The 14,063-nt window shown below is 36.5% G+C and overlaps 1 protein-coding gene across 1 annotated transcript; it reads right to left on the bottom strand.

Moving 5' to 3' along the window:
- Nucleotides 1-797: 797 nt before the first annotated feature.
- On the bottom strand, nt 798-13,987 carry LOC126785390 (uncharacterized). Its single transcript, XM_050511068.1, has 15 exons — nt 13,708-13,987; nt 13,383-13,613; nt 12,457-12,771; nt 12,148-12,255; nt 9,963-10,152; nt 9,492-9,754; nt 8,534-8,663; nt 5,514-5,587; nt 4,254-4,427; nt 4,093-4,169; nt 3,702-3,793; nt 3,250-3,332; nt 2,187-2,258; nt 1,727-1,852; nt 798-1,156 (listed from the first exon to the last, which is right to left on the bottom strand). The coding sequence occupies exons 1-15, from the start codon at nt 13,840-13,842 to the stop codon at nt 1,115-1,117; spliced, it is 2,112 nt and encodes a 703-aa protein (XP_050367025.1). The 5' UTR covers nt 13,843-13,987; the 3' UTR covers nt 798-1,114.
- Between the last annotated feature and the right edge of the window lie 76 nt (nt 13,988-14,063).

Below are 14,063 nucleotides of genomic sequence, written 5' to 3' on the forward strand. Positions count from 1 at the left end.
AATTTGATACCATCCAGGGCTTAATGGTATTTGAATCAGGTAGTAAAGTTTGGTAACATTTGAAGGACAAAGCGGTCATTGAAGGTTCTTTCGTAAACCCCCTTATTTCTCCACTTCCATGTGTGAAAAAGAGGACAATATACCATTGATTCCCACCATAGCATTTCTTCGAGAAAATATTAGCAGCAAGCCAAGCACCCCAAATCCAGCACCATGGCCATTTGCATTTTGTGATAACAGCCTCATTCCAAATTGGACAAATTTTTAGACACCGCTGCCAAGTAGGATTCTTGGAGAACTTTCTTTTGATCCTCTCAGTATTAGGGAGATGTTACTCATGGATTAAAGATGTAACCAACAATTTCAACTTTGGAATTGTGGACTGCGGACAACGTGAGCTTAGTTTTTTTATTTTCCTTTTCGACTAGAAAGTGAGCTTAGTTGCACCGGCGGGGGTGTGGGCATGTAGAAATTACTTCAAAGCCTTCTACTTCTGCTTCTCTTCTATCTCCCAGCCTACAACACTTGCAGTCTTAACCATGATTCAATGATATTTAGACATGTGACCTGCACGGCGTTAACAGGCCACAACTCTTGAGCTTCTCAAAACGGTGCAACAGATAAAAATACACAAGAACCGATTAAAAAACGAGTAAAAAGGATCTCACCTATCAGTAGATTTCAGCATATCAAGATACCCAAACGCTTGAAAAACTTCAGGAAATCCATTCGGGATTTTCGAGTTGAGTGCCTGAACAGTGTCATTGAAGGGTATTCTATTGGTAATACATAAACTGTAGGTGGCTCCATGTGACAACATGATTTTCCCCCGTATAAAGAAAAGTTGTAAGAAAAAAATGGGATTTTGAGAATAGACCTATTCCACATTAGGATTCCGAAATTATACTGGACAAAATTGTTCGTGCTGACTAAGACTATTAATTTTGTACCAAATTACATGTATCCTGCATGATTCTGTAAATGCATTTCAAGCTACACAACGAGCCTTCGCATTTTACTTTACAACATTGCACATTCCTGTTCCAAGTTCGAGATATATCTGTCCTGCCTTGTTAACAGCATCTACTGAATACCATCTACAATTGAATGTTTCTTACTCTTCCTCATCCTCCTCCTCAGATGCCTCTCTCAGCCACTGCAACAAGAAACACATAAGATGCGACTTGTGAAACGGAAGTTAAACACACTGGTTGCCAGATACACAACCAATATTATCAAAGATAATAAACACCCGGATTACAAATTTCTGTCATACTGAAAGCTCGGACAATAACATTATTTCTGGCTATTCTGAAAGTTTCCGAATATGTTTCCAATGGACTCATATGCTATATGTTAAAACTCACTAAACTCATTTCTTATTCATTTTTCCCGCTTACACTGGAAGGATGGAACCCCTTTGAGTTGGCCTATTCCTAACCCTTTTCCCCACCATCCTTCACTTCATGGAGGGAACCTTTTCCTCGGGCCTGATCCTAATCCTTTTCCCTATCTTCCCTCACTACTTGGGCTGAACTTGTTTTGGTGGAGCTTGTGTGAGAAAACATGAACATCGAGCAAGCCTTGAGTACTAGTATGTAAACTGGTATAGAATATAACTAAATAATTACAATCATGCAAGCCCCATATATCCATAACATTGTAGAGGAAAACAGAGGACCTCATTAGCTAACGAGCATTTTATACAGGATTAATTATCACTTACTTGGATAAATGTTTCCGCCTGCTTGACAAAAATTCTGTCTGATTCATCAGCATCTCTCTTTTCATCATCCCACCTAAGAATAGCATCTTCCTGTATAACCTCTTGGTCATACAGTTGATAAAGTATCTGTAAAACCAAAAAAACAAATATCAACAATCAGAAGACGAATGTAATCTATCCACTTCTAAATAAAACAGAAATCTCAGCAAAACTTTAGCCCAGTGCTAAATTCAAAATGTTTTTATGGTGCCTTTATCCATAGCTATTTTCTCATTGTTCAGGGACTAAAAGTTGGCAAAGCACTAAGCAGAAGCAATTTCACATTCATCCAGGGTAATAATAAGTTATGCACTTTAAAATGACTGTGTTTCTCTCTCTTCTTCTTCTTTTTTTGCATAACATTGAGTATCATTTTCGATGAAAAAAACAATACTTTTTTGAAAATATATACAACCATTACCTTCTCAAACACAGGGGAGAACTCCTTAGCAGACTCCAAACACATATCTTCGAATTTCATTAGTACTTCTATCTGTAAAGTAACAAAGAATAAATCATCAAAAAGTATATGACAGCTATAAGCACTACACAAACAACAATGATTAATGGTAGGTCCAGATTTCTAGCATTATACTAACTTTCAGACTATCCTGACCTCATACCGAGAAAATTCTGAACACTGAACATAACATTAATGCATATGTAAATTAAATACTTACTGAAACGGTCAAAGATGGAAAGTAACATTTAACACATCAAAATATAAGTTAATTAAAACACTGAAATATGAATGAACGCGCGTGGGTGTGCACACACACACACACACACCTATTTCTTTCTTCTTGGTGGAATGTTGATGAGAGGTAAAGATGACTGAAACATAAGAGCCATTGATTTCATTGTAATAACTAATCGGAACGGGTGGTTAATAGACCGTGGTATTTGATTCGCCAAATACATCATTATTGTATACTCTTTCATATGTATGGCGCAACCCAATCTTTGTTTTTCAAATTTCTAATATTGTACTTTTTAAAATCGAAATATCTAAATAATAAGAAATTCACTCTTGACAGTGATATATGTTGTATATGTAAATCCCCCGTAATCGCAACGACCCAATTGCAAGGGCGGAAGTTATATAAATAAATAAAGAAAAATAATTTGAAATAATAATAATAATAATATGGAGAAAAGCTGGCTATCGGAATCGAACTGATGACCATCGCATTACAAATGCGGTGTGGTCCGAGTGTAGTTGGTCACGCAAAATTAATCATTTTTTCCCAGTGAGTTGACTTTTATAAATTGTCAATTTATATTTCTCTTAGGCAACAAGTTCTCTGAAAGGTTTTGTACAGCAAATCAAAGAAATGCAGCAAGTCCAACCAAAGCAAGGCCTCTACAAAAAGCTGAGTAGGGGAGGGCATTTTATAATTAACCAAGTTCAGTGACGCAAAAACTAAAAGAATTAATTTAAAAAGTGCACTAACAGTATTAGTGAGAAGTAAGGAAATCCAAACCTCTTCATCAATATCTGATAGATAATACTTCAGCAGCCCCTTCGATTTTGCAATTACTTTCGTAGTAGCTTGGACCAATTCATCTAAGAAAAAAAAAAGAGCATCATTTGTCATGTATGATGAGATACAAACATAATTAGCAAATACAAGTAACATCCAAACTTCCAAATAGCCGACAGACAAAATAGACATTCCTAATCCCAAACTAACAACACCAAGCTTTTTTTTTTCAGCAACTAGTCTGTATATATTCCTTTATATTTCTCACAATTATGCAAACTGTTTTGCAAGAAATACTATGACACAACAATCCATAAGGTAACATACCATCAAGTTGAAAAACAAAAAACAGAAAACAAAATATGATTTTAAGTCCTAGAGGTTATATATGATGAGTTTCAATCATTGTGGATTCTTAAAATTGATAAGAGATAGCAGCCTCAGAAATCTACCTGCTGAATTATGTGGAGTTTCCAGAGCCATTTTCATCATAGAGTAAAGTATAGCTCCAGCACAGTCTGCAGTTTGCTTGTTGTATGACAATCTGCAACATTGACAAGACACGGTAAAAGAAGAGTCTGTCACAATACAGTTCATAATAAAGCATAAACCAAGCAACAGAACATTTGCAGGTTGGATAATGGCCTAAGACAGCTCTCAGCAGATCAAAATATACAGGCAAATACAAGGTCTGGCAATGAAAGCATGGACTAAATGCTAGTGTTTGGGCATCATTTATATGGCAATATGATCAAAAGATAAGTTATTACACAAATGCAGAATAATAATGATACTCATGCAACAGGGTATCCATAGATCTGCAAAAGCAGACCACATAAATACCTCAGTGAGTTCACTTCTAAGATGACATTCTCTACTTTAATATTTTCATCCACGGCTCTTAGGAAGGTTGCTTCCACCTGTAGAAACCCATCAACTTGTTGAGATTAGGTTCAGTTTATAAGTTTGTAAACTTGTATTAACATAATTTTACAATTTTTCACCTCATTTTCAAAGTAGGAATCGTCTCTAGACTCTTCATCAGAATCAGAATCATCCACTGCTTGCATCACCTCAGCAAGTTTTTCTGCAGGAATGGGAGCAACTGAATGCCTCCACTCTTCATCATGGCCTCCTTCACAAACTGACCAAACATAACCAGCCCCACCAGTACCAAGCTGAGCAATAATAACAGTTTGTATAAGAGGATATCAAGAAATAAGCAGCAAGATAATCTATAAAAAGTTTAACGATGTCAATTTTTTAAACTATTACTAGAGGAAAAGGTGGGATACAAAAGAATGTCACTCATAATTACATGAGCAGGACCACAATGAAAAACTTTATGTGGGCCACAAAAGAATGGGTAACCTCATCCTACCTTTGGGTAGTCAATGCATGCCACACTTGTTGAATCAAACATATGCTGATTCAATTAATGATTTATTTTTATCTCTTTTTTCCTTCTTCTCTTTTCAGCAGCACAATCATAGTTCAATGTTAACAACGTTAATGTACATCAACTCAGTAGCATAGTTCAGAATCATCAAGGGAAAGATAATTCCTAAAGTATGTTTTGAAAAGATAAGAAGAGATGAGATGTTCACAGATTGTTAATGGTCCCTCCCAGGAAAATATCCCTGATACTAACTTGTTATTTATCAGTTTGGGACTTGTCCACTTTAATCACATACAACCCTAAATCCACATAGATGACATTGTCTACACCAAGCTAAGTGTATGCAGCCTCAATCTTTAATCAGCCATATGTCAAGGCATCCCTAATTTCTGATGTGCAAGCTATATCACATCATTTGGACTTGGACAAATTCAGCTCTCCACATAAGCCTAATCTCGTGTATAAGCAGCCCCATCGTTTGCTCATTGGAAATTAGTACTGCCTTGCTTACTACTTACTGAAATAGAAGATGAAAAATATGCAAGAAGCTTTTAAGTGTCTCAGTTTAATGATACAAGTGACTATTTTCTTTCATTTGTGAATCTGGAATCACTTGTGAGCATTCCCTAAACGTGAATCTCAACACTTGAGGCAGTTTCTGGGATTTCACGTAACATGCTCGACTGTACGAGTTGATACTTGAGTGCAGTAATTTACAATTTATGCAACTAATCAATACAAACCGGCTATCCAAATGTCTGACTTGGTCTGAAAGGTTCTAATATTTAATAAGTCAGACTTTTCATAATGAGGCAAGACGCTGAATAAGGCAAGAACATAACAAAATTAGTAGCTAGGAGCTAACCTCAGATGTAGGCCAACACTGAGTCTCCTGTTGTTGGTTTGCTATTCCCCCATTCGTTATCACATGTGTAAGAGCTGCATATAAGAACTCATAATAAGAGCATATATCACCAGACAAAGATGCATATGTTACTATCAGTAACTTCCAAAAATAATACAACTGAATGACCTTAAGAATATATATCTAGAGCTTATTATATATATATATATATATATATATATATATATATATATAGTTAAGGTAAAGCTAGGATGTGTTGACGTATAGTAATGATAATATGCATCAACTTTAGGGGAAATGACCAAATGAACAGAAACTCTTAAAAACTTGACCAATTCAATTTCATGAGCCCATTTCAATTATTGTTAGATAAAAGACCAGAATACACCATCTCTTTCTTCTCCAAATCTGAGATTTCTTCACTCTTTCCCGATCTCATCTCTCTCTCTCTCTCTCTCTCTCTCTCTCTCTTTCCAAATCACAAAGAGATGCAGCCGGAAAACGCCGGTGAAGATCTTGCTTGACCCCAAGGAAGACATCGACGCAGTCCTCTCTGGCGACGATGTCGGTTGGACAACGCCGCTGCCCAGCCTCAGGGTGTTTATTGATGTTTTTGGTTGAGAAAGGACATTTGGGTTGGTTTAGTTTGGATCTTTTCTTGTTTTTGTTATGTTACCGAGTATATAACCAATACTTAAGCTCTCATATCTTGATTGTGATAAATCTCTTCAGAAACTTGTTTAACATTGATCATAAAATCTGAAGCAGAAAATCTTAGAAGACAAAGATGTGGCTTCATATTCTTGTTTGTGGGTTCTTAAGTTGTAGAAATGATATTGGCAAAGTTGTTGGAATTGTGTTTTCTTTTCCTTCCCTTTCATTCATTCATTCATTGAGGTATAATTCATAAGGACTACCCAACTGTATAACTTGTCGCTTAATGTGTGAAGTATTACTCAATTGTGAGTGTGCATGTATGTTAGGCCTAATCTGCTCTCTGTAATCTGTATGGCCATCTTTGCTATTTGCAACTACCTATCCTCTATCAACTGCTACTATCCTCTATCAATTGCATAATCTGAAATTTTTGTTTCTGTTATCTATTGATAAACTTTTCTAGAGAATCCCACCCAAATTCCGAAGGCACATGTTAAATGAACTTTCTGAAACGGCCACTTTGGAGTTGAAGGGTTCTTCAGAATGTTCATGGACTGTTCAAGTGATTCAAATGGAAGGGAATATATATTTACAGGACAGATGGCAGAAATTTATAAGGGGTAGTAATCATTTTACTGGGTGTCAGTAACATGATTACTGGGTGTCAGTAATTTATTATTAGGGGTTACTGAGGATTAGTAATATGATTACTGGGTGTCAGTAACATAATTACTAGGTGTTGGTAATTTATAATTGTGGGTTACTGGGGGTCAGTAATTTATTCCGGCAAAGGTGGCCAGAGTCTGGTGACGGAGCTCGGAGTCCGGCAAGGTTCCGGCAAAGTGATATTTTTCATCAACTTCCTCTCTCTATAAGTATTTAGATAGATGAGGGTAAAATAACTCAAAAATATACAAGATCATAGTTTTTGTACTATTTGGTCAAGTAGTTGTAGATACTCTTAGAGTGAATGGTCATATTTTAAATTTTATCATTCAAATTGTCAATAAAAGGTCCAAAAAGAATTGGTCATTTTTCCTCAACTTTATTCTAAAGTTGTAAAGTGAGTCATTAAAATATTAATATTGTTCACAATGTTGTAATTGAGTTGTGATGAGGACATCATGCCAAACCTTTCAAGGTTTATGAATGAAAGAGATGGAAATTTAGAGCAGCTGATCATTGCCTTTCCTTATGGTTTGATTAATTGCTCTCAGCAGATTAATTGGCAGCTTAGAAGAAGTCTGATCCTAGGAGTCTTAGGCTTTGTGTTATTTCAAGAGTCTACTTGTGTCTTTTTGTTTTTATTCAGTTTAGGAGTTTAAAATTTTTATTTATTAGGTCTTTAAGTTCAGTTTCTGAATTTCAAGAGTCCTAAAGAGTCTTTAAAGCTGGTTAGCGTCAGTTATAGAACCTAGTATAAATAACTGTAAAAGCAATAGGCTGAGATATGTTATGTTGAATAAAAATATCAGAGTGTTTTCGGAATTATCATGTGATAGGATTAAGGTGAGAAACATGTGAGAGATTCCCAAATTATAGTGTTTTAGGTGTGAAGCCTAGCCTAGGGTGTGAAGCCTGGGAGTGAATCCTAAAATCAATGTGTGTTTAGCCAACAGTTCTTAGAGCTTGTGATACGGGTTCCTAAGCAGCTACTGCACTGCATCAAGTTGACAAAGTGGTTAATTATATTTACCAACTTGAGCCGTTAAAATAGTAATATAGTCCTCGAAATGCAAGTTCTCAACATTGTAATTACAACTTTTAGGACTGATCACCACTTTCAACATCAATATTACTATATTAACAACTCAAGTTGGTGAATAAAAATAATAACTTTATCAGCTCTGTTACAAGTTACAAATTTAAGGACAATATTACTAATTTGATGACTCATTTTACAATTTTAGGATAAAGTTTATGCAGAGCACACATTACTTTAGGAAGATACAGTAGCTATGTCTAGACAAAGAGACTTTAACTTCGATAAAAAAATTTCTTCATAACAACAGCCCACATAAAAACGTATATTGGCACTCAAGCATAGGGTCACACCATATGGGACATTACTAATGTCAATAGTGGTCAGCCACAAAACAGTACGGTATCTTATACAAGTGCTTTCCAGTAAATTGCTCAAATGAACCATTTCCACAGTCACTTTAAATAAACCACCACTATTCGTTTTTTTTTTCTTTTTTCTTTTTTTGAATGGAAGTTTGGCTTATTTCTACAATATCTAAGAAGTGATTATGCATAAAAGATCCCTAGAAATTTCATGATGGGTTTAGGCCATACTCTTGCATATAGCATGAATCAACAAGATCAAATGTGAAGATGAGGGGCAAAAGCTAGAGACATACGGGTAATTTCTGCAATACCAGTGCTATTGTCAGCATACTCTAGCTCCTCATCACTATCTTGCTTTACTGGTTGTTGAAGTAAAGATACCTTTGAGTACGAAGGGACGATAAATTGGTGTCCTATCATAACCTGGAGGAAAAGCAATATCAAGAACACCTCAATATCACACAAAAAGTCAGAAAAAAAAAAGAGGAAATGAAATGTACTAGCTCTTCCAAATTCTGAAGACAAAGGAAATCAACGATTAACAATGACAAGTTAAATCAATTTGAGTACTGCACAACTTCATACGTCCAGAATTCTTACACAGCTGAACCTAAGCATTCCAATTATGTGTCTTTAAACGCAATTGTTCCTACAGATAATCCATAATATGTATACAATGCCTTTTCTTGAAGGCCTATGAAAGTGGCCAGAGAAACAGTTGATTGACCAAAGATGTAACCTCAAAATACTTCTAGTCAGAGATAGCATTGCAATATGTTTAAAGAATTTACAACAGATACCAGCTGGTCTACAAAGTGTTAGCAGCAAAGATATCTCAGTTTCCAATTTTGAAGTATTAAATCTCTCAGATGGTCACAAGGGGTCCACTTTACATAACAAAAGAGGGCAGCTAGGGCTAAAGGCTTAGCCGCTCATCTTAAAATACTAAACCAAAGTTTGGGGGCTTATACTCCAGCTGCTTGCCAGTTAAGAATTATGGAATCATGATTCTAATCCTTAAAATCCTTAAAGTAGAAGCTGATAAAAATGCGCAGAACTTGACTTTCTCCCACAAGCCTTCCCTTTCCACCCCGTCATAGATTCAGATAATCTTTTTTTTTTCCATCCAGACCACCAAGTAATCTTTTATTTCTTTTATTTAGTATTGTATTCTGTTCTCTTTTCGAGCATTATGATAGATGTGAGGAAAAAAAGCATCTAGAAGTTTCAGATAGGGCCCTAAAGACATACCTTGAAAGACAAAACTACACCAGGATTCAAAGCTGCCCCAGACTTCACTATCACTCCATCACATACAATAGCATGCCTTAGCTTGCATCCATCTTCAATGGTGACATTATCCCATATATAGGAACCTTCTATGGAAACGTTTGATCCAATAGAACACCCTTCTCCAATAACAGAATTTGAAATTTTGGTGTTGTCCCCAATCTTGGTGCCATTCCCAATGACTGTAAATGGACCAATCTGAGCAGATCGTGATTGCCCAATTCCTGAAGAATAGCAAGCTTATCATATCACACCAAATTAGATAGAAACAAGGTTGAACATTAGCAATCGATCAGTTTAGAAGTAACAATGTCTTATATTCATAGAGAGAATGATAGGTAAGCACCCTAATTGTATAATGTAACATAGAACAAAATTACATCCCTCCCCATACATATTCTGTGTAAATATCAGAGGTCTTCTGATAATTACCTGAGGCTCGATACATCCCCTGTCTTTCCAGCTTTGTTGAAGAATCTCCAAAAAACTTAACATCTGGTACCAATGGGTAAGTCCATCTCTGAATTATGTCCTTGCTGATTGCATCATAGCTTCTGAAGTTGTCTATCCTAGCCGCATATGTCGAGTGTATTTCATGTGTGAATATTTTGCAACCCATAATCTGAACGAACAGACAAACGCTTACTGAGAACATTTATTTAAATTAAGCAAAGAGATTAACATAAGAAAACATAAAAATTATATACATAAGAGAATTTTCAGGTGCGGACGTCCATACCTTATGTAAGGTACGGATTCGCCGATTTCAGCAACGACAGGCCGCTACGGCGGGGCGGACAAGCACACCGCACTCCCCACCTCCCGGCAATCCCGTATGTGCCGGTCGGAGCTCCATCGGCGACTCACGGCGGCCGGAATCTACAAAAATCAAGTTTTTGGATAGATTCCGGCAATTTCGCGATTCTGGTCGCCGTGGGTCGCCAATGGAGCTCCGACCGGCACAGACGGGACCGCCGGAAGGTGGGGAGTGCAGCTGTCGTGGTGCGCCCCGGCGTTGCGGCCTGCCATCGCCGGAATCGGCGAATCCGTATCTTACGTAAGATACGGACATCCACACCTGAAAATCCTCTTATATATATATAAATTTAAAAAAATCATTTTTGTGGGAGAATATTATATATTTTGCATACAAGGTTGAACATTTGTTTAATGATAATATTATCACAAACCAACAATACAAAATATATATGGATATATATATATATATATATTGCTTATTTGGTGTGCTCGTAACAGGTAAAACATTGATGAACTCATCATTTCTGCTTTTGTGCGTGTGGCAGTTCAGGAAACAATACACGCATTCATGCATTCAAGAATTGCAATTTCTTCACTACCTACAAATAGGTAAATATCAATAAAACCGGGAGTGGAGCTGAGCCTTCCAGCTAGACTGGGTTCCAAACCCCTTTCACCAAAAAATAATATAGAAAATTACTTAGTGGTACTAGTTCACATTTGAATTAACTAAAAACTCACTTTTCATATTTCTTATACAAATTAGGACAAATCTCAATAAATAAGTAAAATACAACTGATTAATTAATTAATGTAAAAATATCTAAAATACCTTTATTTTCATGAAAATTACCAAATACCATTCCTATATCTAACAAATTTCTCTCCTTATTTTTTAGTTTTTTCCAGCAAATTTAAGTTTCCGGCCAAACCACTGGCAATTTGGAGGTGAGCCAATATATAAAGTTGTTCCTTATGTCATGGGCTTTCATTTAAGTACCATATTGCATATGTTTTGAGAAATTTTGAAATTTCAAATTTTGCTCACCAAAAACCACAGTAGCAGTTAGTTTCTCAGTCGACAGTAGCAGCTAGATTTATAGTCGACAGTAGCAGTTAATTTCTCAATCAACAGTAACAGCTAGATTTATAGTCGACAGTAGTAGGTACCTTTCAAGTCGACATTAGCAATTAAATTCATAGTCGACAGTAGCAGCTAGTTTTAACTCGGCAGTAGCAGTTAGTTTTTATAATTAACAGTAGCAGATAACCTCTTCATTGATAGTAGCAAACACTATGGGTTAAAAAGGGATAAAAAAGTAAAATATTTTATGACATGTGGCAACTTGCCTTCTTATTTGTAAATTTTGGTCTTTATTTGTTTTATTAAATAAGTAGTGAGTTATTTGTAAACTAAATTGTTGTCTGGTACTTTTGAGTAGTTTGTTAAAAATAATATATATCAATAAAAACAATCCTCTGTAGTAATATAGGCATCAAAGAAGTATCGAGATTGAGCAGACATTTCTTCAATAACAAATATTTTGATGACTCAGTGAAAAAATCCTCAATAGAGAAAGGCGTATCACATACTTATGGCAAGTACTATAAATGCTACCACAAAGAAAACATCTAATGTAAAAATCAGATAAAAAGAGAAAAAGCATTGAACAAATAAAAAGTAATAAATGGTCCCAAAAAAGGTTGATGACCCATTGGTCATGCCAGAAAAATGCATTGGTTAGCCATTGTGTATGCATGTGTCTGTGTCCGCACCATGCCTCCCTAACATAAACGTGAAAACAAACAGTATAGCAGAACGTTTTGGCTAAAATGAAACGTCTTATGAGAAACATACATCATCAACAAGCAATCCCTTCAAAAAATCACGGCGTAAATGTTGATAGTCGAAATTGTCTGTGAAAAGGCTAAGGACTTCCAGAGCACAGATGTCGATGAAGCAATCCTACAGATAAGACATGGGCAAGATTCTTAAACAGGCGTTTCTGTATTAATATGTTATAGCCATAAGAAGCACTACTAGAGTCACCAAACAGTTGAGTTGTTGAAAACCAGTACAAAAGAAACATGGGGGAAATTTAATTAAAAATTAATCAACAATCTGAAACAAACAAAAAAACTCCAAGGGTGTGGCTTGAGATATAACCTGTCTGTCATTATGCAGAGAAATCGAAGACTTATCGGCAAGCAATAACTTATCAAGATATATGGATCCTTTTGCATGGTCTGCCTTGTCCTCATAATATAAGAGCTGCTTTGTGTTGGGATCTATTGCCATAAACAGCTCATCGGTGCCCAATCGAGATTGATGAGTGGTTTGAGAAGGCTTTGACCGTTTAATAACAATTGTGATTACGGCATTACTATCTTTCTTTCTTCTCTCTTTATGTTCTTGAAGCACCCGAGTAAGCGACATGTTGCTCATAGTGTCCCCACTGATTAGGACAAAATCTCCATGTATCTTGTAAGAAAGAGGAACACGGAAAATGTAACTTAGAAAAGAACTGGGACTACAAATAACTGGAACAGTTTAAACACACATCTCGACTACATGAATAAATGCACAATCGGAAAGAGTAAAACTCTAAAAGAGAGAATTATATTCCAAACAAAAAGTGAGAAAGAACTAAGAAACTAAGCTATACCCATACTGAGCATGCAGAAACCGTGTGGAGGTCAAATGCCTCTCACCTCTTCAAGGTATTTCACTCTCCACATCAATTAGAAAAATAAAACGTCAACAACTGTGCCCGGTTACCACATTCAAGTTCTACTTTTGCCACAGAACCGAAGCATACCCATGAGTCAGGAATCAGGACAATGGTTGGGTAATTGTGATATTCTAGAAAAGCTTGAGAGAAACAAATAAAAACAAGTCTGATTATATTCACCAGCCCTCATGAGCCCTATTCATTTCTCATTTCTTCTTCTCTTTTTGGTTTTTCCATTGCTACCACAAGCCTTTTGTGCACTTATTCAACATAGTCATATTCATTCTTAACTTAAGCCTAACATACATACGACAAAAATATCACACCACACAAGAAAGATATTAGAAGTAAGTGGGCATACCACATTGCGCTCGTATATAAAGCGGAGAGCATCCCCGGCGCTAACAGAATCATGGGACTCAATAGTCGTGACAGTGAAGCCTGGTTGAGAAATCCACTCGGAATTCTGGAGATAACTGATGATTTGCTTGGAGTGAGCACAGCAGAAAACAAAAACCTCCTCGACGCCGGCGGACTCGAGCCATGCCAATGTGTAACTGATCATGGGAGCATTCACCAGCGGCAACAGCACCTTCATCACAAAACAACATTAACAAACCTAAAACAACATCATCACGTATCCGATTCAAATACATACATAGATAGAGAGAGGGAGGGAGAGTTACTTTGGGGCGTTCGAGGGTGATGGGTCGGAATTTGGTGGTGAAGCTATCGGCGAGGAGGATGGCTTGGAGAGGGACGTGTGCCAATTCCACTGGGTCTTCTGAGGCACGAGACGCGCCTTTCTTCTGCGCGCCCATTCTTCACTCTTCTTCTTATTCAAGAGAATTTGATAAACCCTAATTGGAACACATTTGCTGCTTTGATTCTGAGGGGAGGAGTGTGGGGTTTTGATTCCAAAGGAGACTCTGGACCAATACTGCTTCAAGTTGAAGTTACTTTTGGGGTGTACAGTAAATTCTTTTTTTTTTTCAAATGGGGTCATTAGCCTAAATAAAAAAACAAAAAAACAACGAAGAAA

The sequence above is a fragment of the Argentina anserina genome, chromosome 2, assembly GCF_933775445.1.
Source record: "Argentina anserina chromosome 2, drPotAnse1.1, whole genome shotgun sequence".
NCBI lineage: Eukaryota > Viridiplantae > Streptophyta > Magnoliopsida > Rosales > Rosaceae > Argentina > Argentina anserina.